Source organism: Rhinatrema bivittatum, chromosome 9 (genome assembly GCF_901001135.1).
Source record: "Rhinatrema bivittatum chromosome 9, aRhiBiv1.1, whole genome shotgun sequence".
Taxonomy (NCBI): Eukaryota; Metazoa; Chordata; class Amphibia; order Gymnophiona; family Rhinatrematidae; genus Rhinatrema; species Rhinatrema bivittatum.
Window position 1 is genome coordinate 48,124,193 of NC_042623.1, and position 26,824 is coordinate 48,151,016.

Consider the following 26,824-nt stretch of genomic DNA (forward strand, 5'->3'; position numbering starts at 1 on the left):
CTCCTAGCAGGACTGCGGCCTCTAGCCAAGTCTTTTCCCAATCATCACAAGATCTTGCAGTTGATCACTCGGGAATGGGATTCCCCGGAGGCCAACCTTAGGGTCGGTAGAGCCATGGAAAAATTGTATCCTCTGCCGGCCGATTTTTTGGAAATTCTCAAAGTTCCCGCCGTAGATTCTGCGGTATCAGCGGTCACAAAGCATACCACTATTCCTGTCACTGGAGGGACGGCGTTGAAGGATATGCAGGATCGGAAGCTGGAGGTTTACCTCAAGCGTATCTTTGAGGTCTCAGCCTTAGGGATGCGGGCGGCTATCTGCAGTTCCCTCGCACAGAGAGCGGGTCTTCGGTGGGTGCAGCAGCTTCTCACCTCCCAGTCCTTACCAGACGCTGAGGCTCACCAGGCGGTCAGACTGGAAGCCGTGGTTGCCTATGGAGCGGATGCTTTATATGATCTTTTAAGGGTCCTAGCCCGAACCATGGTGGTGGCGGTCTCAGCACGTCGGCTCCTTTGGCTTCGCAATTGGTCGGCTGATGCCTCTTCCAAGACACGTTTGGGGTCCCTTCCTTTTAAGGGTAGGTATCTTTTTGGTGAAGACTTGGATCAGATCATCAAGTCCCTTAATGAGAACGCGGTGCACAAGTTGCCCGAAGATCGACCCCGTTCGTCAAGATCATATAATTACTCCAGAAACCATTATCGTAACCAGCGGAGAGCGCGTCCTCAGAGGCAACAGCCACCTCGGGCTCCCTCTTCTCGTTCGCACTCCTAGAACCGACCCTTTCGTGGGCGCCGCCAGGGTAAGGAAGCGCAGGGTGCTGGTACATCCGCTAAATCTACCCAATGATGCCAGACGGACCCGCGAGGTGGTCCCTCGACTGGGGGGTCGCCTTGCTCTCTTCTATGAAGAGTGGGTCCAAATCACGTCGGATCAATGAGTTCTGGATATTCTAAGACGCGGTTACGCTTTGGATTTTGTTTGCGCTTCTCGGGACCGGTTCCTGTTTTCCCCTTGTGGGTCCTTAATCAAACAGGGAGCCGTGCGGCAGACCCTTGATCGTCTCCTTCAATTGGAGGCGATCGTGCCGGTGCCAGCCGCCGAACTGGGCCGGGGGCATTATTCAGTCTACTTTGTGGTTCCCAAGAAGGAAAGTACTTTTCGTCCTATCCTGGACCTCAAGCAGGTCAACCGGTCCCTCAGAGTCCCTTGTTTCCGCATGGAGACACTCCGTTCAGTGCTAGCAGCAGTTCATCCGGGAGAATTCTTGGCTTCGTTGGATCTCACGGAGGCATATCTCCACATACCAATTTGTCAAGCTCATCAGCGTTACCTACGCTTCAAAATGTTGGGTCAATACTTCCAATTTCGTGCTCTTCCCTTTGGCCTGGCCACAGCTCCACGAGTTTTCACGAAGATCATGGTGGTAGTGGCGGCAACCTTGCGCAAGGAAGGCATCCTTGTGCATCCTTACCTAGACGATTGGCTCATCCGTGCAAAGTCATGAGCGCAGTGTATCCTCGCAGTTGACAGAGTGGTACAACTTCTCCAATCTCTGGGATGGATTGTCAACTTCACCAAGATCAGCCTGGTCCCGTCCCAGGCATTGGATTTTCTGGGAGCTCACTTCGACACCAAGAATGCCAGGGTTTTTCTGCATCTGGACAGAGCTCATGCTCTGCGTCAGCAGATTCAAGAATTTATGGCGCTCGAGACGCCCACTGCCTGGGACTACCTGCAGGTACTGGGGACCATGGCCTCGACCATCGATCTGGTTCCTTGGGCATTTGCGCATCTGAGGCCTCTGCAGAGATCCCTACTCTCCCGGTGGCAGCCGGTGTCGAGAGATTTCCAGGCAATCCTTCCGATTCCGAGAGGAACCTTCATCAGTCTCCATTGGTGGCTGGAACCGCGGCACCTAGCTCAGGGGGTGTCGCTGGAGGACCCGGATCGGGTGATTATCACCACGGACGCCAGCCTCACAGGCTGGGGGGAGCGGTCTGTCGGGACAGCTCAATCCAGGGTCGATGGACCGTTAGATGATCGAGGGGTTAAAGGGGCACTTAGAGAAGATAAGGCCATCGCGGAAAGATTAAATTATTTCTTTGCTTCGGTGTTTACTAAGAGGATGTTGGGGAGGTACCCGTAATGGAGAAGGTTTTCATGGGTAATGATTCAGATGGACTGAATCAAATCACGGTGAACCTAGAAGATGTGGTAGGCCTGATTGACAAACTGAAGAGTAGTAAATCACCTGGACCGGATGGTATACACCCCAGAGTTCTGAAGGAACTAAAAAATGAAATTTCAGACCTATTAGTAAAAATTTGTAACTTATCATTAAAATCATCCATTGTACCTGAAGACTGGAGGATAGCAAATGTAACCCCAATATTTAAAAACAGCTCCAGGGGCGATCCGGGAAACTACAGACCGGTTAGCCTGACTTCAGTCCCAGGAAAAATAGTGGAAAGTGTTCTAAACATCAAAATCACAGAACATATAGAAAGACATGGTTTAATGGAACAAAGTCAGTATGGCTTTACCCAGGGCAAGTCTTGCCTCACAAATCTGCTTCACTTTTTTGAAGGAGTTAATAAACATGTGGATAAAGTTGAACCGGTAGATTTAGTATACTTGGATTTTCAGAAGGCGTTTGACAAAGTTCCTCATGAGAGGCTTCTAGGAAAAGTAAAAAGACATGGGATAGGTGGCGATGTCCTTTCGTGGATTGCAAACTGGCTAAAAGACAGGAAACAGAGAGTAGGATTAAATGGGCAATTTTCTCAGTGGAAGGGAGTGGACAGTGGAGTGCCTCAGGGATCTGAGGCACTCCACTGTCCTTACTGTTCAATATATTTATAAATGATCTGGAAAGAAATACGACGAGTGAGATAATCAAATTTGCAGATGACACAAAATTGTTCAGAGTAGTTAAATCACAAGCAGATTGTGATAAATTGCAGGAAGACCTTGTGAGACTGGAAAATTGGGCATCCAAATGGCAGATGAAATTTAATGTGGATAAGTGCAAGGTGATGCATATAGGGAAAAATAACCCATGCTATAATTACACAATGTTGGGTTCCATATTAGGTGCTACAACCCAAGAAAGAGATCTAGGTGTCATAGTGGATAACACATTGAAATCGTTGGTGCAGTGTGCTGCGGCAGTCAAAAAAGCAAACAGAATGTTGGAAATTATTAGAAAAGGAATGATGAATAAAACGGAAAATGTCATAATGCCTCTGTATCGCTCCATGGTGAGACCACACCTTGAATACTGTGTACAATTCTGGTCGCCGCATCTCAAAAAAGATATAATTGCGATGGAGAAGGTACAGAGAAGGGCTACCAAAATGATAAGGGGAATGGAACAACTCCCCTATGAGGAAAGACTAAAGAGGTTAGGACTTTTCAGCTTGGAGAAGAGACGACTGAGGGGGGATATGATAGAGGTGTTTAAAATCATGAGAGGTCTAGAACGGGTAGATGTGAATCGGCTATTTACTCTTTCAGATAGTAAAAAGACTAGGGGGCACTCCATGAAGTTAGCATGGGGCACATTTAAAACTAATCGGAGAAAGTTCTTTTTTACTCAACACACAATTAAACTCTGGAATTTGTTGCCAGAGAATGTGGTTCGTGCAGTTAGTATAGCTGTGTTTAAAAAAGGATTGGATAAGTTCTTGGAGGAGAAGTCCATTACCTGCTATTAAGTTCACTTAGAGAATAGCCACTGCCATTAGCAATGGTTACATGGAATAGACTTAGTTTTTGGGTACTTGCCAGGTTCTTATGGCCTGGATTGGCCACTCTTGGAAACAGGATGCTGGGCTTGATGGACCCTTGGTCTGACCCAGTATGGCATTTTCTTATGTTCTTATGTTCTTAACAGTCGAAGTGGCCCATCAACCGCTTGGAGACCAGGGCAGTCCGTCTGGCTTTACAGGGTTTCTTCCCCATAGTACTCCATCAAGCAGTCAGGGTGCTATCGGACAATGCGACTACAGTGGCGTACATCAATTGCCAGGGAGGCACGAGAAGTCTGTTGGTCTCTCTGGAAACCAACAAATTGATGGAGTGGGCAGAGCTTCACCTCCAACGACTAGCGGCCTCGCATATAGCGGGAGTGGACAACGTACAGGCGGACTTTCTCAGCCGACAAAACTTGGATCCCGGAGAGAGGGAGCTCTCGCAGCAGGCGATGCGGATAATAGTATGGCAATGGGGGACACCGCACGTAGACCTAATGGCAACCACCGGAAATGCAAAGGCCGCCTGCTTCTTCAGCCGCAGGCGGGAGCGAGGCGCCGAGGGCATGGACGCACTGGTCCTGCCCTGGCCGCGCCACTGTCTCCTATATGTTTTCCCACTGTGGCCCCTCGTGGGCAAGGTCATCTGCAGGATAGAGGCACACCAAGGGCCGGTGATCCTTGTGGCACCAGAGTGGCCCCGACGACCGTGGTTCGCGGATCTGCGCAATTTGACGGTGGAGGGTCCCCTTCGTGTCGGTCAGCTGCCACGTCTTCTATGCCAGGGACCAATATTTTTCAAGGAGGCAGATCGCTTCTGTCTTGCGGCCTGGCTTTTGAGAGGCGTCAGTTGAGGAGGCGCAGTTATCCGGAGCCGGTTATTTCAATGCTACTGAAAGCACGTATGATGTCCACCTCTGTTACCTATGTTCGAGTCTGGAAGGTCTTTGAGGATTGGTGTGGAGCGAATGACATTCTTCCCATGCAGGCCTCAGTGCCACAAGTCCTTTCTTTCTTGCAGGCAGGTTTGGATTTGGGTCTTGCTTACAATTCTCTTTGGGTTCAGGTGGCAGCCTTGGGGGCTTTTCTTCGCAGTGGAAATAAGGAGTTTCTGTCCTCGCATCCGGACGTCTCCCGTTTTCTTAAAGGAGTGAAACACTTGAAGCCTCCGATTCGCCCACCTTGTCCGTCGTGGAATCTGAATCTGGTGCTCCGAGTCCTCTGTGGTTCGCCGTTCGAACCTCTAAGCTCGGCTACCATCAAGGACGTCACTCTCAAGACCATTTTTCTCGTGGCAATCAGTTCAGCAAGACTTATTTCCGAGCTGCAGGCTCTATCCTGTTGTGAACCATATCTTCGTTTCACACCTGAAGGGGTTTCGCTGAGGACGGTTCCTTCTTTTCTCCCTAAAGTGGTTTCGGCATTCCACCTCAACCAATCGGTGGAATTACCATCTTTTGCCTCTTCTGAGTCTGGAGACCTGCGTAGACTGGATGTACGGCGGTCTCTGATACACTATCTGGAGGTGACTAATGATTTTCAGCTCTCCGATCATCTGTTTATCCTCTGGTCCGGACCCCGGAAGGGTTGCATGGCCTCCAAACAATCTATAGCGCGGTGGTTGAAGGGAGCGATCATAGCAGCGTACCTTGGCGTAGGTAAGTCCCCTCCGCTGGTTGTCAAGGCTCATTCTCTTTGAGCCCAGGCGACATCTTGGGCGGAGAGCTCCTCCGTCTCCACTCAGGAGATTTGTAGGGCGGCCACCTGGAAGTCGATCCATACTTTTGCGAGACATTACCGCCTGGACGTCGGTGCTCCGTCAGGCGGTCAGCTTGGAGACAAGGTAATACGAGCAGGGCTGTCTGCGGCCCACCCGTGATGGGAAAGCTTTGGTACATCCCACCGTCTGGAATGATCCTGGTATGTACAGGGAAAAGAAAATTATTCCTTACCTGCTAATTTTCGTTCCTGTAATACCATGGATCATTCCAGACACCCTCCCTTGGTTTGGGGGTTTGCTTGTGGGACATCCCTGCCTACCGGTCTTAACAATCTTTTACTCTGTATTTCGAATACTGCGCGTCTTTTTTGTTCACGCACTGCTGTTCGCAAGTTCACTGTTCAGAATTTAGTTGCTGTTTATTTGGACAGTGGTTATTTCAATTCCTTCTTTGATTACTTGATCCCTCTGTTTTTAGTCTCTCTTTTGGGCTTTGTTAGTCTAGTTACTGAGAGCTGTTACAGGGGAGGCGTGGTTATATGGGTCCTCCCCTGGGAATTTTGTGTTCTGACTCCATCTGCTGGACATGGAACATAACCCACCGTCTGGAATGATCCATGGTATTACAGGAACGAAAATTAGCAGGTAAGGAATAATTTTCTTCTCCACCCAGGACGTATTCAAATTACCAACTTGTGGGTGCTTTTAGCAGAGAGAAACCGTGGCCATCTTCAGCATACAACTTATACCTTCTATCACACTCTCCTATACGCTCTTTACAACAATAGAAAGCATTCTATTTATGGATCTGAATGCCTCCTTTTCAAGACTCATGGTAAAATCAGGTGTAGTCTTTGTGGTTGTTTGTTTGTTTTTTTAATTTGAATTGGGTGGGGTTTGTTATCTTTTGTACCATTGCTGTGTCCTTACTTCCCCTTCCTCCACACTGACCCAAGGACACCTCTTTTGAGTTCACCCTTACCACCACTCATTAGCTGACAGAAGCTGCTATTGAATTGGTCATCTTTTTCCCCTCTGTCCCCTGGGTGTGAGCACACCACCTCCACGGCACACTAGAAAGGAAATCTGAACTCACCACAGAGTAGCAGCAAGTTTGTGGCTTTTATCTTTCTCTTTGGTGCACTGAGGTGCCTGCTGTGCTTGGACCAAATGAAGTCACATGACAAAAAAAAATATGTAGCGCCAGTTGGTAGATAGCTCATCAGTAAATAGACTGGAGTATTCACTGCTGGGATTCTAACCATTTCCTGCATCCACTCTCTGCCACTCTGTTTTCCAATTAATTGTGTCTTAGAAAATGAGGGTAGTGTGGAAGCAGAGGCAAAGGGGCGGTTCTGGATTGGTGCTTGGGTAAAGGGCAGTTTGTAACAGTTTTTGAGAGAGAAATTCAAAGAGAGGATTAGGCTGAAGGGAAAAGATTGGGTATTTAGAACAAAAGGACAGTACTCTGGTAGGAGCGGAATAGTTTAAGGAGGCACTTTGAAGGGATAGGAGCTAGTGCATCAGTTGATCAGTGGAAATAAATGTACTAAACGTTAGAGATTAGATGACTATATTTTCATTGCTCAGCAACTGTGCTGTGCACTGTTATGCAGGAGACCTGGGATTGATTCTCCTCAGACTGGCTAGAGATGCTGAGGAGGTAGTGGTCACAGCCCCCTCTCCTCTTTTCTCAGCCCCCCCCCCCTTTCTACTCCCCAACCACTTCACAGAGGAAGGAATCTAATCCATCACATAGCAGTGACACCTAGTGGCCAATTTGGGATGCATATGTATAAGGTTCCTGAAGTAGCCACAATCTATGCAGTGGCTGGACTAGGTGAAGGAGGGGGGAAGGGTTATAAAAGAAGAAGAACTCAGAATATGCCGTAGCCCCATTAGAAGCCAGTTCTGATATAGCTGAGAGCCTAGAGGAGGAAGAAGAGGAGAAGGAAACTGCTGGGGCAGAAAGAGAAATAATTGGATATTAGAGAACTAGTGATTTATTCTTCTTTTCGGCATTTTATTTTCTGTTTTATTACTTCTTGTTGGCAAACATATGGCCATTCCTTTGAGAGCTCAAGTTATAATACAAATTTCTAGAAAGAATATAAAGAAGAGCACAACACATTCAGAATTTCAAGCTTTTAAAAGTTTCTCTAAAATGTCCCTGCCTCGCACAATCCATCCATTTACAGATGATAGGAATATCGAATATTTTACATTTGTGTGTTCGAGGAGCAATTGCTCCAAAGCTGTGGGTGTTTTTATTTTAAATAAGTACAGATAAACACATGGAAAACTCATCCACAATTTAAAAAAAGAATTTGTGGTCTCTAATCTGTGTATGTGATACTTTAAAAGAGAGAATCCTCTGACCAAGTTTTGTGGGTTTGCCTTCTGCCTAGGTATTAATGAAAGATATTGCCACACCCATACCGGCAGAAGATGTGAAGAAAGTGGTCAGAAAATGCCTGGAGAAGGCTGCCTTGATCAATTATACCCGGCTTACAGAGTACGCCAAAATAGAAGGTTGGTAGAGCGAGAAGCTGTCAAAGTGTCTTTAAGAGCCAGCAGTGCCTATTAACTGGATATTCTGTGAGAAAACCCCCTTTTCCTTCTTCTGAACAAACTTGTGCCAGGGCAAGGGGAAATGTCTCATTAAAATCTCAGCTGGTGAACTGTACAGCTTTTTTTTCCTATTCACTCCTTTAATATGCCTCCTGGGACCCTACTTGAATGAAAGCCTCAAGATTAAGTTTTCCCTTGTTAGTGCTTGTTTTCAGTTCCCAGTCAAGCAAAAATGTTTTCCTTTTTATAAGATTTCAATAAAATACTAATTTTTAGGTGGGTTTTTTTTTTTTTTTAAATCATTTTTTTCAATAAATGGGCCATGCAATTTCTTTTTGCTGTTTCCTGATGCAATTTCTATTCACGGTGAGACTGCTAAAGATGAGAGACTTATGTGTTGAAGTTGAAAACTGCTAAATCTGGCAAAACCTGCTTGATAACTTACAAATTCAATAGCAGAAATATTACTATACGGCCTCTGTAATGAACTTTAGCATGCATGTTAAGGTCCTCTTATGGATGCTAAATTTAGCAGCTTTGCCATATATGTTAAAGGAGTCTGAAAAGATATTAGAATGAGCATGCAAATGACATGATGTGATATACAAATGAAGGCTTACCAAACTCACATTAAATAGCATGGTATGCTTACCCTCCATGCTATTTAATGAGAGCTGCTAGTTACCTGGTGTTAACTTACTAACGTGAACATTTTACTTAAGGGAGAGCAAGCTAAACAGTATGATCACACTAAACTTACAGGGCTTTTAAGAGGGTTCAGCTAACTGGAAGCAGCTGTACTTTAAGGACGAATCCATTTGACCACACTTTCCTTTGTCAATACAAACTACAGTCAGTATGCACTTTCAGCTCAGATTCTTGCAGGCACACACATATTCATGTCAAAAAATAGGACTTCTCAAACAAAGCAGTGATGAATCACAGAGATTCTTCAAGCATTACTCCACACCTCACAATGTGCAAAGTACAGAACTTTCATACTGGCATGGAAATAGTGTGATTGTCAAGATCATTGCTGTGGTTAACCTGGCCGCTGAGCACTGTAGGCACTCAGAGACTTTATTTTATTTTATTCATTTTTATATACCGACGTTCATAGGAAACATCACATCGCTTTACAAGACTTCCTTCTTACCCTGGTTGTTTTGGGGGGGGAGTGGCCCGTTCCCACCCTCTGGCTAATCACAAAAGTAGGGGGTCTCCCATGCATGTAGTCTTCTTCTTAGTGCGAGTGACTAGCCAGTGATCATCGTAGTCCTTTCCTTCCAATCCATTATACGAAGAAAGATTTCACAGTGCACCAGCAAAACGGAGAGGGAGATAACGAGCAAGAGAGAAGGTTGTGACAGAGGGGGGACACACTGACACTAATTTATCATGTCAAAACTAAATACACTTTTGTTTGCAAAAGGCAAAAGAAGTTTCAAGCAGTAGGTTCACAGAGGACAAAGATTTGTGCTATTATTCACATTGCTAGTGCAACCAAAGACCACTGTATACTTTCAGAGGCTTGAAGCTAAAGAACAGCCTAAACCACCAAAGCTTTTCCCTGTAAGTACCCGGATCAGCCCAGACTGCTGGGTTATGCCTCCCTTCCAGCAGATGGAGACAGAGAAAAACTTGAAGGGCACCCCTGAAGTAGGACGCGCCACCTGAGTCACTTTAGTATTTCTCTGTCTCCAGCAGATGAAGGTGGTAGAACCTGCAGTCCTGGCTAATTGACTCTAAACAAGAAAAAAAAAAAAAAAGAGAGTTGCAGTGACAGGTGTCCTTTAAATTTGTTTGGCTGAAATAAAGTTTAAAAAAAAAAAAAAAAGAGCCGGGCCTCCCGAGGAGCAGAATCATTTCTCCTCGGTGGTAGGCCTGCCGTGTGCTTTGCCTTTCACTCCAGTGTACCAGGAGCAGCAGCCGGTGACTGGGGGAGGGGGGGGGGGATTTACCTGTGGGCTGGTCCTTCCCCCCTCAGCCCAGAGACAACCGCGGGTTGTGCTCTGGTGAGGCCAACGCGAATTTAAAAAAAAAACAGAATTGGAACGCATTGTTTTCTGCAGCTGTGCTGCTCTTATTCGGCATCCCGGGCTCTGGGGTTTATTTTCACGGCCTCCCCTCCTTGTTCAGCGTGGCAATGCCATGCGCGTTGACCTGCAAATCCTGTGGGGAGCCGGCAGCATGGCTCTCCAGAGATAGCCTCTGCTTCCGGTGTCTTCCTGGGGTTGAGGGCCTGTCAGCGGGGGCAGCTGGCACCAGGGGGAGGCAGGCACATCGGTCCCATGGAATGCGGGAATGGCAACCATTTTAGGAGCTTTAGATGCTGATGCAGATAGCTCAGCAGGGGGAGGGGATCTCCCTTCTCAGTTATTTCCACAGGAGTTTTGCCCTGGGTCTCCCCATGATTTCTTTCCTGCTTTCCATGCTCCTTTGGGTACCCACCCTCGGGAAAATTTAAAGGGCCAGCATCCTTTTTCGGCTGATTTTATTTTACTATTACATAAGGCTTATTTAGCTAGCCTTATGTCCATGGGAGATCCTGAGCCCCCTCCGGGGCGCCTTGGGATGGGCCCTCTCCTCCCATGCAGGTTCCTAGGCCGGATCCTCCTGAGGTCTCCCGGATTAGGGTGGTCCGGGAAGGGTCCGGTTTCAGAAATGAGGGGGCGGTGGTGCTGGAGGATCCGCTTCAGGCGGACATGGATGAGAATTCTGAGCGTGTGGCCCCGGTGGAATGGGATGATCCTCGGGTCCTTAGGCTCTTTCGTAGAGATAGGTTGGAGCCAATGATTCCATATGTCCTAGTGGAGTTGGGCATACTGGCTGGTCAGACGCCGACTCCTCAGGATCAGGGCACAGTGGATCCGTGCTAATGTTTTGGGAGTGGGATACTCCGGAAGCTAGCCTTCGCATAGGCAGAGCTATGGAAAAATTGTTCCTGCTGCCGGATGACCTCCTTAAGGTTCCCAAGGTTGATGCAGCCATATCCACAGTCACTAAGCGTACAACTATTTCTGTGGTTGGGGCGGTTGCCCTTAAGGACTCTCAGGATCGTAAGCTGGAGGTGCTTCTCAAGCGTATCTTCGAAGTGTCGGCTCTGGGGGTTCAAGCAGCCGTTTGCAGTAGTTTAATGCAGCGTGCGAGTCTCCGGTGGATACAACTCCTGAGTGCCAGAGAGCTCTCCCTGAAGGAGTCTGAGCGGGCTGATCATTTGGAGGCGGCGTTAGCGCATGGGGCGGATGCCTTGCACGATCTCCTTTGTACGTATTCGCGTACTATGGCTTCTGCAGTGTCAGCCCGCAGGCTTTTATGGCTCCATAATTGGTCAGCTGATGTTTCCTCCAAGTCGCAGCTGGGTGCTTTTCCGTTTCGGGGGAAATTACTTTTTGGAGGTGATTTGGAGCAGCTCATTAAGCCCTTGGGGGACAATAAAGTGTACAAGCTCCCGGAGGATAGGCCAAAAGCTTCCAGAGGTTTTGGCCCTTCCCGGTCGTGTTTTCGGGGGCAGCCAGCTCTATTTGGCCAAAGACAGTCGTCCGGCAGGTCGCAGACCTGGTCTCATTCCTTTCGTGGCTGTAGACCCGTCCGAGACGGCGGTGCCACAGGGGCGATGGGAGTCAAGTCCTCCCAATGAAATAGTGCCGGCCCACTCCCCTGTTCTGGTCGTTGGGGGGCGGCTGTCCCTGTTTTACGAGGAGTGGGTCAAAATAACGTCAGACCATTGGGTTCTAAACATTATAGAACATGACTACACCTTAGATTTTGCTGGTCCCTTACGTGATCTATTTCTGGTGTCACCCTGCAGGTCTCTGGAGAAAAGGCGCCAGATATCTCTCACACTTCGCCGGTTGTTGGACCTCGGGGTGGAGGTTCCAGTTCCTCTGAACGAACTTCGAACCGGCAGGTATTCGATTTATTTTCTGGTTCTGAAGAAGGAAGGGTCCTTCTGTCCGATTTTAGATCTGAAGAAGGTCAACAGAGCTCTGAGTGCCTCGTTTTCATATGGAGACGCTACGTTCTGTAATCGCCTCCGTCAGAGCAGGGGAGTTTTTAGTGTCCCTCGATTTGACGAAAGCATACCTACACATTGCAATTCAGAAGGACCATCAGCGGTATCTCTGGTTTATGGTTCTCAGCAAGCATTACCAGTTTCAGGCACTTCCCTTCAGGCTGGCAACTGCTCCGCACACATTTACCAAGGTGATGGTGGTTGTGGCGGCAGCTCTCAATCGCCAGGGGATACTGGTCTATCCCTACTTGGACGACTGGCTCATTCGAGCAAAGTCAAAGGAACTATGCGAGGCTGTGGTCGCCAGGGTTGTGCAGACACTTCACGCTCTGGGTTGGATCATCAATGTGGGCAAGAGCCAGTTGTCCCCCACCCAGGTCCTGGATTTTTTGGAGGCGAGATGTGATACTCTGATTGGGAAAGTCTTCCTGATGCAGGATCGGATAGACAAACTCATGTCACAAGTTCGGTGTCTCTTGTCCCTGCCAGTTCCCAGGGCGTGGGACTATTTACAGGTTCTTGGTTCTATGGCATCTACTCTGGAGTTGGTCCCGTGGGCTTTCGCTCATATGAGGCCGTTGCAAAGGGCTTTGCTCTCACGTTGGGACCCCAAGTCGGAAGCTTTTCAAGTTCCCTTACCCATCCAGGAACGGGCCAGGTCCAGCCTAGCTTGGTGGCTGACCCACGAACACTTGTCCCAGGGGATGGATCTGGAGGTCCCTCAGTGGACTATTGTGATGACAGATGACAGTCTTTCCAGCTGGGGGGAGTTTGCCAATCTCAGGCAGCCCAAGGCCAATGGATGCAGCAGGAAGTGCAATGGTCCATCAATCATCTCGAGACCAGGGTAGTCCACTTGGCCCTGCTGAAGTTCTTGCCCCAGGTTCATTGTCGGTCGGTGAGAGTGCTCTCCGACAGCGCAATGATGGGAGCATATATCAACCGGCAGGGAGGCACAAAGAGCCGCCTCGTAGCAGCGGAGGTGGACGAGCTCATGGCCTGGGCAGAAACTCATCTGCTCAGGATAGCGGCTTCACACATTACCGGGGTAGACAATGTACAGGCGGATTTTCTGAGCTGTCAGAGATTGGATCCCGGAGAATGGGAGCTGTCCGACAATGCATTCGCGTTGATATCTGCCTCTGCCTATATTAGGCTATGTATATTGTATTTCTTTGTTTAACCCCATATATTCATTTCCAAGTTATTCTTCCTGTTCTCTGTAAGACATTTGCTTGTCACTGTTATTGTTCAAAATGTAAACCGAATTGATCAATAATTCTGTTATTGGAAAGTCGGTATAGAAAAAACTTTAAATAAATAAATAAATAAAAATATCTCATCGCTGGGGGATTCCCTGTTTGGATCTACTAGCGACTCGAGGGAATGCCAAGCTGCCGTGCTTCTTCAGTTGCAGAAGAGAGCACGGAGCAGAAGGTTGAATGCTCTTGTCCTCCCATGGCCTCCCAACATTCTGCTCTATGCATTCCCTCCTTGGCCTTTGGTAGGCAAGATCTTGAGAAGGATAGAAGCCCATCCAGGAGCGGTGGTGCTGGTGGCTCCGGAATGGCCAGGAAGGCTGTGGTTCGTGGATCTCCTCAACCTTGCAGTGGATGGGCCGCTCCATCTGGGTCATCTTCCAAATCTCCTGCAGCAGGGTCCAGTATTTTTCAACCAGGTAGATCGCTTTTGTCTAGCGGCTTGACTTATGAGAGGCGTCAGTTGAGAAAGAAGGGGTATCTGGATTCGGTGATTTCCACTCTTTTACGGGCTCACAAAACTTCCACCTCTCTTACGTATGTCCGAGTCTGGAAGGTTTTGACTCTTGGTGTAGTAGGTCGAATGTTTACCCTCGGCGGGCCTCAATAGTCCACATTCTAGCCTTCTTGCAAGAGACTTTGGGAAAAGGGCTAGCTTTCAGTTCTCTCCGGGTTCAAGTGGCGGCGTTAGGATGTTTACGTGGAAAGGTGGATGGTGCATCCATAGCGGCTCATCTGGATGTGGTTCGTTTCCTTCGGGGTGCTAAGCATTTGCATCCACCACGTCAAGCTGTTTGTCCATTCTGGAGTTTGAATTTGGTCCTTAGGACATTGTGTGAACCTCCTTTTGAACCGCTCAGGTGTGGCACTCTGAAGGACCTTATGCTCAAAATGGTGTTTTTGGTAGCTATCTGCTCAGCTTGGAGAATTTCGGAAATTCAGGCCCTATCTTGTCGCAAACCATTTCTTAGGTTTTCCGATTTTGGCGTTTCTCTTAGAACCGTGCCGTCCTTTCTGCCTAAGCTTGTATCGGCTTTTCACATGAACTAGTCCATTGAGTTGCCTGCGTTCCCGGATTTGGATCAGAATTCTCCACATGCTCGTGAATTGAAGCATTTGGATGTCAGGCGGGTGATGATGCATTACTTGGAGGTCACTAATGATTTTCGCTTGTCGGATCACCTTTTTGTCTTGTGGAGTGGTCCTAGGAAGGGCATAAAGCTTCTAAGGCTACTATTGCCCGGTGGTTGAAGGATGCTATTGCTTCAGCATACATATGTCACGGGCGAGCAGTTCCAAAGGCTCATTCACTCTGTTCTCAGGTGGCATCCTGGGCAGAAAGTCAGTTGATTTCCCCTCAGGAGATCTGTAGGGCGGCAACCTGGAAACCTTTGCATACCTTTGCTCGGCATTATCGTTTGGATGTTCGGGCTCCCGACTTGGAGAGTTTTGGCAGCGGTGTGCTTCGAGCAGGGCTTTCTAGGGCTTGGGTACATCCCAGCAGTCTGGGCTGATCCGGGTATGTACAGGGAAAGGAAAATTGGTTCTTACCTGCTAATTTTCGTTCCTGTAGTACCACGGATCAGCCCAGACGCCCGCCCAGTTTTTTGATTCTGCTCGACAGATTATCGTTTTTTTTCCTGTCATACTATAGCAGGATAAGAACATAAGAAATTGCCATGCTGGGTCAGACCAAGGGTGCATCAAGCCCAGCATCCTGTTTCCAACAGAGGCCAAACCAGGCCACAAGAACCTGGCAATTACCCAAACACTAAGAAGATCCCATGCTACTGATGCAATTAATAGCAGTGGCTATTCCCTAAGTAAACTTGATTAATAGCCATTAATGGACTTCTCCTCCAAGAACTTATCCAAAGATGAAGATTTCACATTTTGTACATAGTTGAATCTCCTAAATTTGGTTTATCCATTAAAATTTTTGGATTCCTGTTACCACTTTAATTCTGCTTTGATATTGTTTATTAGGGATGTGAATCGAGCTTCGGACGATTGAAAATATCGTCGATATTTTCAAAATCGTCAGAAATCGGGGGCTCCCACAAAACGATAGGAAAACCCCACGATATTGATCGTGGGGGTTCCCTTATCAGGGAACTAACCAATGACACCGGTAGCCCCTGTGAACATAGTAAGGGCGAAGGCTATCGGCGCCATTTTGATTACTGGCAGCCGATGGCCCGAGTGCAAGAGATCGCTCCCAGACACCCGCTGGACCACCAGGGGCTTTTGGCAAGTCTTGGGGGACCCTCCTGACCCCCACAAGACTTGCCAAAAGTCCAGCGGGGCTCCAGGAGCAATCTCCTGCACTCGGACCGTCGGCTGCCAGTATTCAAAATGGCACCTATAGCCTTTGCCCTTACTATGTCACAGGGGCTACCGGTGCCATTGGTCAGCCCCTGTCACATGGTAGAAGTACAAGATGGCGCCGGCCATCCAGTGCTCCTACCATGTGACAGGGTCCAGCCAATGGCACGGATACCCTGTCACATGGTAAGGGCAAAGGGCCATCTGCGCCATTTTGATTAGTGGTAGCCGACGGCCCGGGAGTGGGATCGCTCCCGGGACCCCCACTGGACCACCAGGTACCTGTAAAAAGATTTTGGGAGGGTCGGGAGGGTGGGGGAAGCTAAGGGGTTAGTTTTAAAGGGTCAGGGTGTGTTTTTTGTTTATCGGCTCGGGCGCAGCCGATAAACAAAACCGCGATTGGGCCCGATGCAAAAAAACCCACATGTGAATCGGAACCGGAATCTGAACCGATTCCGGTTCCGATTCACATCTCTATTGTTTATACTGAAGGGGCTGCAGGGGTGTCCTTCAAGTTTTTCTCTGTCTCCATCTGCTGGAAGGGAGGCATAAACCAGCAGTCTGGGCTGATCCGTGGTACTACAGGAACGAAAATTAGCAGGTAAGAACCAATTTTCCTTTTTTTTCTTTTTTTGTTGACCGATTGTTTTAGTTTGAGTGTAGCGCTTATGTCTGTTAGCTCTTAGGCAGTAGCAGACTATGTGGTGCAGCCATTGTGATGCCTGCACTACAGAGTGGTTGTAAATGGGGGAAATTGCCAGATATCGATGTCTTAAATTAGGGCAGCCAGATTCCTCTCTGATTCTCCCCCTTGCATGCTCCCAACTATCCTCAATCACATCACCTCACACCACACTTTGAAGATCATTAAGACAGATGGTTCTAAACATGCAGTAATGTCAGTTTTCTTCTCTCAAGGAACTCTCCACTTTCCTTTGGCCTTCTCAAGTAGAGTGTACTAGCTCTCCCACTGACAAACAACCCTCATGTACCAGGCTTAGTTCTATCTCTCTTGCAGATCGATACTCTAAGGCAGCGGTAGAAACAGTGCGGCAGTGCCAGGCGCACCAGCAGTTGCCGCACGCACAGTGCAGCTCGCCTACCGCTCGATCCCGTATGCAAATAGCTTGCAAATGCAAGCTGCGTCTAGGAAGCGTCCGTGAAGCGTTAGGCCCGCGCAACCCATTTTACTGTATAGAGCGCCTATACAGTATCCTGGGTGCTTGGGCCTAACGCTTCACGGCCACGCTGGTATCTGTCATTTCAAATGTCATTTCAAATGACATTTGAAATGACAGGTACCAGGAAGTGGACAGTTATGTTCTCCGATGCTCGGCAAACTTTCCCCCAGCCCCTGCTCACCTGCCCTGGCTGCGTCCGGTCTCCGGTGCAGCCCCAGTCCTGTCCCCTCCTCCCGAAGCAAAAAAAAAAACTGAAAAAGTAGCAAGAGAGCGAGGGGACAGATGGGCAATCCTAGGCTCGGGCCTGCTAGTCCCTTCTCCTCTCCTCTTGAAGCAGGGCGCGAAAAGCAGCCTTACTCCGGGAGGAGGGGGGGGGGCAGTTTAAAGCGACGAAGCGACTTACTTTTGCAGCCCCTCCCCTCCAGACATCGGCGACGACCGCGGCTCCAGCCTCCAGCTGTCAGACAGACGCATCGCATGTGGGAAAGCGGCCCCTATGCATGCAATTGGCTGCTCAAAATGTGACGTCACGACGTTTGGCGTCACGGCATGTGACGTCACGTCTTGAGCAGCCAATTGCACGCATAGGGGCCGCTTTCCCACGTGCGATGCGTCTGTCTGACGGCTGGAGGCAGGAGCCGCGGTCGTCGCCGATGTCCAGAGGGGGGGGGCTGCAAAAGTAAGTCGCTTTAAACTGCCCCCCCCCCCTCCTCCCGGAGCAAGGCTGCTTTTCGCGCCCTGCTTCGGGAGGAGTGGAGAAGGGACTAGCAGGCCCGAGCCTAGGATTGCCCGGTCGTCGTCGCTGATGTCCGGAGGGGGGCTGCAAAAGTAAGTCGCTTCGTCGCTTTAAACTGCCCCCCCCCTCCTCCCGGAGCAAGGTTCCTTTTCGCGCCCTGCTTCGGGAGGAGAGGACAAGGGACTGGCAGGCCCGAGCGTAGGATTGCCCGTCTCTCCCCTCGCTCTCTTGCTTTTTTTTCGGGTTTTTTTTTTTTTTTTGCTTCGGGAGGAGAGGACAGGACTGGGGCTGCACCGGAGACCGGACGCGGCCAGGGCAGGTGAACGAGGGCTGGGGGAAAGTTTGCCGCCTACCCTTACCCCTGCCTCTAACGCAGGGGTAAGGGTAGGCAGTAAGTTAGCAGGGTAAACGCGCGGCAAAACAGCAGGGTAAAAAAGCGATAGTCGGGGCGCGCGTTACTGTATGGGAGGGAATAGCTAATTCGCTCGTTTACATTTAATATACATGCCGCGGGCGGAAGGGGTTACCCGGGGATTTTAAGAGGCGGTAGGGATGAGTTAAAGGGGATAGTGTATCGCGGGAAGGGCTAACGCGGCCGGAAAGTGAGTAGAAGGCGAGTTAGGAGCAGGGTAACCGCGGTTGCACTTTTTACTGTATCGATCTGTTGGAAATCAGCAGGAAGGGGTCAAGAGGATAAGAACTGAGCATGCTTAGTTTAGCATACCCACACTAACATGCCCTTGATAATTAATGTGCAAATACTATTTTGACAATGTGTTTTTGGGTTTCTATGAATCAGAATAGCACAACCACACTATTTCTGATATTTTTTTTAATATGAGTATACTGGAGCTTTTTGCATTGCTCATTAAGGGCCTGATTCTAAAAAGCATTTACTCGAGTAAATTCACTTTACGCGAGTAAGTGGGCTTTTGAAAATTGCTACAGTATATGCCATTGAATTGTCCACAGGATTTATTCGTGTAAGTGCACTTTACTTGTGTAAATGGCTTTTGAAAACTGATACAATAGTAGCTACTTGTATGCATGTAACTCCTTTTGAAAATTACCTTCTAAGTTTTAACAAGCCCATTAAAATTTTTAGCAAGTCCCCACTAAAATTGGTGTTATGCCCATCGGTCGCAGATGGCTGCAACCACGTGTACTTACTTCTTGCACCACTCTCCTGCCCTCCCCGGGGCTGCTTGCAGCTCGGGCCAACCTCCACCGCCACGTTCCCGGGGACTCCTCATGGCGGCCACTCTCGTCGACTTTGGGCTTTCCTAGGTGTGCGGGCGCACCACTGGGCCCTCCTTTGAAGCCTCAGGGGCGTCCCTGTTTGATGATGTCATCAGACCGGTGTATTTAAGCTCCACCTTCGCCCTCAGCTGGCCGACTTGGCAACAAGTTCCGTACATCTTCAACTGCTGCCTTCGTGTTCCTGTGACTACGCTATCGGGCCTGTGGACTTGGACCCTGTCTAGTACCCGCTCCTCGGGGGCCAGTGTGCACATTGGGGACTCGCTCTCCTCGCCTACCCCGCTCCTCGGGCTGGCTCCACGCCTTCTGGGTCCTACCCTACAAGGCCTCCCATTCCTCGGGACCACCTTTGGAACACCTTTGCTATCCGTGAGTTCTACAACGGGGCTTCCTCGCTCCTCGGGGTTGTGCCTGCAGCCTGAACAAGACTATCTGCGCCTCCCACTCCTCAGGGCCGCGCCTATGTGTTACTCAACTGACTGCCAGAGCTTTCCCCCTCCTCGGGGTAACGTTCTCCGGCTTCTCAGGGTCACATTTACGTACTATATCATAAGAACATAAGAACATAAGAAAATGCCATACTTAGTCAGACCAAGGGTCCATCAAGCCCAGCATCCTGTTTCCAACAGTGGCCAATCCAGGCCATAAGAACCTGCAAACACTTCCCCGCTCCTCAGGGCTGTGCTACGCCACCACTAGAGGCTCAGCTTGGGCTTCCCTGTCCTGTGGGTGGCCTACGGCACTAAAGCACTACAACATCATCCTCTACACTGTGCAGTTCTTCCCTTTGGGGTCCCTGCTCAGGTATTGCCTCCAGCCTGACTCTCTACTGGGGTACTCTCCTGGCTCCTTGGGACTTCTCCATTGTTTCACCCAGAGCTCCCCGCTGTGTCTGACCTCGCCTCCCGATGGTGCGGACCTATGGGGTTCCTCCCCACAAGTGGTAACAACTCGCATCTCGGGCCAAGGGCCCACATACCCACAAATCATAACACCTGGTTTTGCTGGAGTTTTAGGGGGTAATTTTCAAAAGGATTTACATGCATAAAACCCCAGTTTTATGCAATAAATGATCTTTTAAAAATTAGCTGGGGGATTGTGCATGCAAAAGTACATGCAAAATCTGACTTTATGCATAATTTTAACATGCACCACAAAGAGGTGTTCCGGGGCAGAGGAAAGTGAGTGTTACAGCTGGGATTGGGGGACGTGATTTACACACACAATTTTGAATTTCAAAAGTATGCATGTAAACATAGCACGCACCAAGTCATGCCTGCTCTCAAGTATATGTCAGCACGAGTTCTGCATGTATCTCCATGAATTTTCAAAGTGATGTATACACAGAAATCCACTTTGAAAATTCAGGCTGAAGTCTGCGGGTAAAAAGTACCTGCAAACCTGTGCAGGATCTTGAAAATTGCCCTCTTGTTGCATAGGTAAATGTGCTGAATTTGTCCTTTGTAATGGCTCTGCTGTGGAACAAAAAGAGTCTGACCTAAGAATGATGATTTTAAAAGTGATTGATAGAACAGTAGGGGCAATTTCATATCTGCCCACTTAGCTGCAAAGTCTACAGGTTCTTTTACCTGTTGCCTTTGCACCAGTAATCAAGTGGAAAATACGAGCGAAGCTTAAATCGTCATGGGGCAATCTTTCTGCAGGTACTTATTTCCTTCCAAACAACGTGCTTAAATTTGAAAATCTAATCTACACGCATTTTCCCTGCACTGACTTAACCACGTCCCCTGATCCCACCTACTCTTTTCCCCAGTAAAACATATGCATGCTGTTGATCCTCATGTGTAATTTAACCTGAGTAAGGGGCAGGCAGTTTTCAAACAACCAGTTTACCCCAGGTAAATGGCTTCTGAAATTGTTCTCCCCCCATGACAGCAGTGCGCAGTTACAATACATTTATCTCGCTGCCTCAAAAAGACTAGGATCATCAGAAAACATGATTTATTTAAGACTTTCTCCCATTGTGTTCCTATTGTGAAAACTGACTAAATCTGACCCATAGTTCATCAGGTGCCCCAAAACAATTCAACTATTCATCCAACAAGCTCTCACAGTGATCCCACTATGATGTGTCCAAAAGAAAAATAAGGCAACATGGCAACCACTTAATAAAAATTGTTTCCTTTCAATTAATAAAGAAGTTTTTCTTTTTTTCTTACCACTTGATAGGTTATATATTGAAACTTTTAACAATTTCGAGATACTGGGTCCTCTCTGTTAAACATTTTCTTTCATGTTGTGTCGATGGGAAAAATGGTTAGGGCCCTATGATGGAGACTTTTACACACAATGGTGTGTGCTACCACTTCTCATTCTACTGTTGGTTGTGATTTCCTCTGGACAAGCAAACACCCACGATTGAGATTGACCTGTTTAGTTGGCTCTGGCACTCGGGAGGCTATTTCCTGTTATTGTTAATGTTCACTACGAATCAATGGAGTATCTTATCCGGTGTATGAATTTGTTGCAGGTTGTGATAGCTGTTGTACTTTGCACATTGAGGCGTGGGCCCTTGGTCGCTGCAAGAGATGGCACCTCCCACAGGGCAGAGCCCTGTGGGGGACTTGCAGCAATAGGCTAGCTCCGAGCAGAGATGGACACAGAGAAGTATAGTTTTTATTATACTGCATTGTAGATGGTGACCCGAGGAACGAGTAGTGTTCCCAGCCAGAAGAGGAGATGTCTGATGGCAGTGTTCCGTTCTGAGAGCTGCAAGGTGGAAAAGGCAGTTCCACAGTCTCACCAGGTCCCGTGAGGGAGATGGGTCTGGTCGTGGGGTAGGCCGAGGATCTGAGAAGAGAGATGAGACAATGCAAAGACAGAACTGGAGTGGTAGTACTCACTTGATATTGGTGGTTGTAGAAGCAGAGATTCCCCGAGGAGCGGAGGTCTGGGACGAAATAAGGCCCCCGAGGAGCGGGTACCTTAGGCGTCCTTGAAGGTGGTAGACAACCCTGGAGGGTAGACAGGAGCGAGGCAACCCCCGAGGAGCAGGTACCTTAAGCGTCCTAGCTGGTAGCAGATAACCCCGGAGGGTGTAGGGGAGCGAGGCAAGGCCCCCGAAGAGCGGGTACCTAAGTCATCCTGGAACGAGAGTACACAGAGCGGAGGCGTCTGGTAGCGAGGAGAGATCAGCATGGAGGATTCCTTGCTAACTCGTATCTGTATTCATGAACCGAGATTAAATACCAGAGCTTGTGACGTCATGCGGTGGGGACGCCCCCGAGGTTCCCGCCATGACGCACGTAAAGAACGGGGCTGCGCGCACACGCACTTGCCCTAGGTGACTTTGAGAGAAAGATGGCGAACGCAATCAACCATGCCGGACTGAGAACGCCGAAGGGTTCGGTGTGGAGAAGCAGAGGCAGCCATCTTCCCTAACTGAGCTGAATCAGGTAGAAAAAAGGTGAGCAATAGAGGGCGTAGCAGTCTGGACTGACGGGCGCAACATTAGCTTTTAATTAGACCATAGTGAAAATTATACAAAACTGATGTACATGATAAGCTCTTTGGACCATATAAGTTACCAGTAAATTTGCATCTGATCTGTTTTTAGAATAGGTGGCATAAAAATTGAAAAAACAAATAAATGTGATCTCAACATTATCTTTGAATAATTTGTATGCTGTTCTAATAAAAGAGAGCTATATGGTTACGCTAGATCTGTGATTGTATTTTTATTGGATTTCGTTGTGAACTCCTCTGGCCAGGTCTGGTATCTGTTGAGCGGTATATAAGAAATGAGAAATAAAATAAATAAATAAATAAATTATTTCTGAAAGAGTTGTTGGAGAAGGACAAAGACAAAACTTTCTTTATTTTAATGCATAATTTTTATTTTTTTTCTTTCAATAATGCAGTTTGTTCCCAGTCTTATTCTCAGGGACTCCACTGCCAGTCACGTTTACAGGACCTCAACAGTGAATAAGCATGAGATATATTTGCATGTACTGCCTCTGTTGTATGAACATATATCTCTTCCATATTCATTAGTGAGTATCCTGAAAGCCTGACTGCCTTGGGGAGAATAGGTTCTTGAGGATGGGATTGGGAACTGCTGCACTGTGCATTTCTATTACTTAGATCAGTGGTTCTTAATGACGGTCCTCCCAAACACATGTCATTTTCCATGTGTCCAAAACATGCAAATTAATCTGTTTCTTAGACCAGACTTGTACAAATATGTTTAAAATATATTCATTGTCTGCTAGCTGCATTGTACAAATCAACTTCTTTTCATCACTTATAAGGTCAAAAATAATTTAATGAGTTCAATTATATAATGGATACCTCTGAATGTGTTTGTAACACCACACCCCCCCCCAACCCACCTCCCGAAAACTCACACCGAATCAAAGTGCTCCCTTACAATGGTCCATATATAGATTATGAGACTGAGCCTTATAAAGAGTCTCTCTCCCTCTCCCCCCTCCTGACTTCTGTGCTTATCAAGGAGCAGTAGCAAAGTGGTTCACATATGTATGTGCATATAGCTCCAGACATGCACGCTTGGAGACTATTTGATAACCTACGCGCATATATTTATGAGCGCACACATGGCCTATTTAAAATCTACCTTTTAGTGAATATTGCTGCATCCTAAAACTCTTAAGGCCAATTGGGACTATATTTTCTGCCCATTTGTTATGTAAAAATATATATAATGAGCAATGTTAAAAAAACCAAACACCACCCCCCCCTCCCCCAAGAAGTTCCCTGCAGAGCTAATGGAGCCCACTTTGTGGGACTTGCAGTTATAAGTGGGACTAAAGAAAATACCCCTTTGTCAGGATTCTCTAGACCTCCTTGATTTGGCCAAGAAATTTGGAGGCCGATTTTCAAAGGGTTTGGACTCCTACTTTTTGAGAAAGACATGGTTTAATGGAACAAAGTCAGCATGGCTTTACCCAAGGCAAGTCTTGCCTCACAAATCTGCTTCACTTTTTTGAAGGAGTTAATAAACATGTGGATAAAGGTGAACCGGTAGATGTAGTATACTTGGATTTTCAGAAAGCGTTTGACAAAATTCCTCATGAGAGGCTTCTAGGAAAAGTAAAAAGTCATGGGATAGGTGGCGATGTCCTTTCGTGGATTGCAAACTGGCTAAAAGACAGGAAACAGAGAGTAGGATTAAATGGACAATTTTCTCAGTGGAAGGGAGTGGGCAGTGAAGTGCCTCAGGGACCTGTATTGGGACCCTTACTTTTCAATATATTTATAAATGATCTGGAAAGAAATACGAGTGAGATAATCAAATTTGCAGATGATACAAAATTGTTCAGAGTAGTTAAATCACAAGCAGATTGTGATAAATTGCAGGAAGACCTTGTGAGACTGGAAAATTGGGCATCAAAATGGCAGATGAAATTTAATGTGGATAAGTGCAAGGTGATGCATATAGGGAAAAATAACCCATGCTATAGTTACACAATGTTAGGTTCCTTATTAGGTGCTACAACCCAAGAAAGAGATCTAGGCGTCATAGTGGATAACACATTGAAATCGTCGGTTCAGTGTGCTGCGGCAGTCAAAAAAGCAAACAGAATGTTGGGAATTATTAGAAAGGGAATGGTGAATAAAACGGAAAATGTCATAATGCCTCTGTATCGCTCGATGGTGAGACCGCACCTTGAATACTGTGTACAGTTCTGGTCACCACATCTCAAAAAAGATATAATTGCGATAGAGAAGGTACAGAGAAGGGCTACCAAAATGATAAGGGGAATGGAACAGCTCCCCTATGAGGAAAGACTGAAGAGGTTAGGACTTTTCAGCTTGGAGAAGAGACGGCTGAGGGGGGATATGATAGAGGTGTTTAAATCATGAGAGATCTAGAACGGGTAGATGTGAATCGGTTATTTACTCTTTCGGATAATAGAAATACTAGGGGGCACTCCATGAAGTTAGCATGTGGCACATTTAAAACTAAACGGAGAAAGTTCTTTTTTACTCAACACACAATTAAACTCTAGAATTTGTTGCCAGAGGATGTGGTTAGTGCAGTTAGTATAACTGTGTTTAAAAAAGGATTGGATAAGTTCTTGGAGGAGAAGTCCATTACCTGCTATTAATTAAGTTGACTTAGAAAATAGCCACTGCTATTACTAGCAACGGTAACATGGAATAGACTTAGTTTTTGGTTACTTGCCAGGTTCTTATGGCCTGGATTGGCCACTGTTAGAAACAGGATGCTGGGCTTGATGGACCCTTGGTCTGACCCAGTATGGCATGTTCTTATGTTCTTAGGCTTCTAAACTGGCCCCTTTAAAAATGTACTAGGGCTGAGTCCCCTAAATGTGGGCTCCTAGTTTCACTTGATTCCTTAATTTAGGACCCTAAAAAGTAGGTGGCTACAGAAGCACAGTTAGGTTGGGAAAACATATTTAGGTGCTTAGCACGGATTTTTAACATTAGGCATCTAACTAAGGGCCTGATTTACTAAGGCTTTTCTTCCATTCTGTGTCTATGGGGAAAATGCTTAGTAAATAAGGCCCTTAGGAGCCTAAATCGAGACAAATGAACAGCAGCTGTAAATTTAGAATCCTAAGCTCTAGGAAACTAAATTTATGTGATTTTTCATCAGAAAACATAGGCCCTTAAGTTCTTGATGTAGATTGGACACCAAATACAATGGTTATTTGGGACATAGTGATCTCATAAGCCTTCTTCTCTTTGGAAAGTAAACTAAACCTGTGAAAACATGAAACTCTTTATAAATTTTATTTGCCCTGACATATTAAATATGAAAAAAACCCCTGCAAAACTCCAGTAAATGAACATTTTTAACACCGTTGCATTGTATGTTCAACTTTTTCTTATGCTGTATCTTATCTAGTCAAACTCACCAACAAAATATGAGTTAACTAGCCTTGTGAGTAATCCTGAGAAACAAAAAGATCATTTTGTCACCATAGCAACCAATATTATATCACAGGAATAACAACATGAAAACTCCTTAGTGACCGTTTTACTATCATTAATTATGTTATGCTGCGATAAGACAAGGATACTGAATATTATTTTTACGTAGGAAAATTACTTTCTCCCTTATCTTTTTTTGGCTTGGAAATAAATGTTTACTTCAAATTTCACTGCTGGAAAACCTTAAACTAGCTTTGTCTGTCAGCTCAACAGAATCTTCTTGTTCATGGAAGCCTTGTTAGAATTATGTTCTACAAATAAAATAATATATATGTATTCATATTTTTAAATATGTATTAATATGTGTGTGTGTGTGTGTGTGTATATATATTTATATATATATATATATATATGTCAAATAAAACAGGATTTAAGATCATTTTATCATTCTAAATTAACCTAACCTACAGTCCAAATTAAAAAATAATATTGATTATTATTATTTATTTGATTTATATTCTGCTTTTCAGCACTTCAAAGCGGATTACGTTTCTCAACAGAAAATGTATAAGGGGGGTGTGGTATTTCCACTTAGATTAGGTGTTTAAAGGATCCATAAATACACAAATGGCTAAAATGTGCATTTTCTAAAAATGTTTTGATTATCCTAAAAGGAAAAGCAGGCTTGAACATTTTCATATGCTAGTCTTATCTATGTCCACAATGCTATTGCTTCTTGAATAGAGATCGTACATAGTTTTTGCTGATTATTCATCAGAAATGTGATCATTTAAAAAATGTTTCCTCTGTGTATTATCTTTCTATTTACAATGTTTTTTTCCTTGAATCTCTTTCCTTACATTTTGGCAGCAGCAGGAGCAGAAAAGGAAGCAGGTGACTATGTATGCATGTGTGCATGGATGTAGCCCAGTTTTCACTGTATGTTAAATCTGTGCTTTAGATAGGTAACATCACATTTGTACATTTTATGTCTACACTTTGGCCACAGTAACAAAACTACTCTGGTTACATTTTTGGGAGTGCAGGCATCTTTCCAGATTGCATGTTCTGAAGCACATATGCATATCCATTACCATTCAATTTAGTCTAGAGAACTGTA

General features: G+C 46.6%; 1 protein-coding gene across 20 annotated transcripts in view; it reads left to right on the forward strand.

Moving 5' to 3' along the window:
* Positions 1–26,824, forward strand: part of CADPS2 (calcium dependent secretion activator 2) — a 1,612,018-nt gene that overhangs the window by 1,181,234 nt on the left and 403,960 nt on the right. For 10 of the 20 annotated variants that reach the window (XM_029616598.1, XM_029616596.1, XM_029616606.1 and 7 more), the window contains 2 exons: positions 7,884–8,007; positions 26,575–26,598. In XM_029616598.1, coding sequence (XP_029472458.1) covers positions 7,884–8,007; positions 26,575–26,598 — 148 coding nt within the window. The remainder of the gene's footprint in view (positions 1–7,883; positions 8,008–26,574; positions 26,599–26,824) is intronic. The other 10 variants (XM_029616597.1, XM_029616602.1, XM_029616615.1 and 7 more) reach the window with 2 other exon arrangements.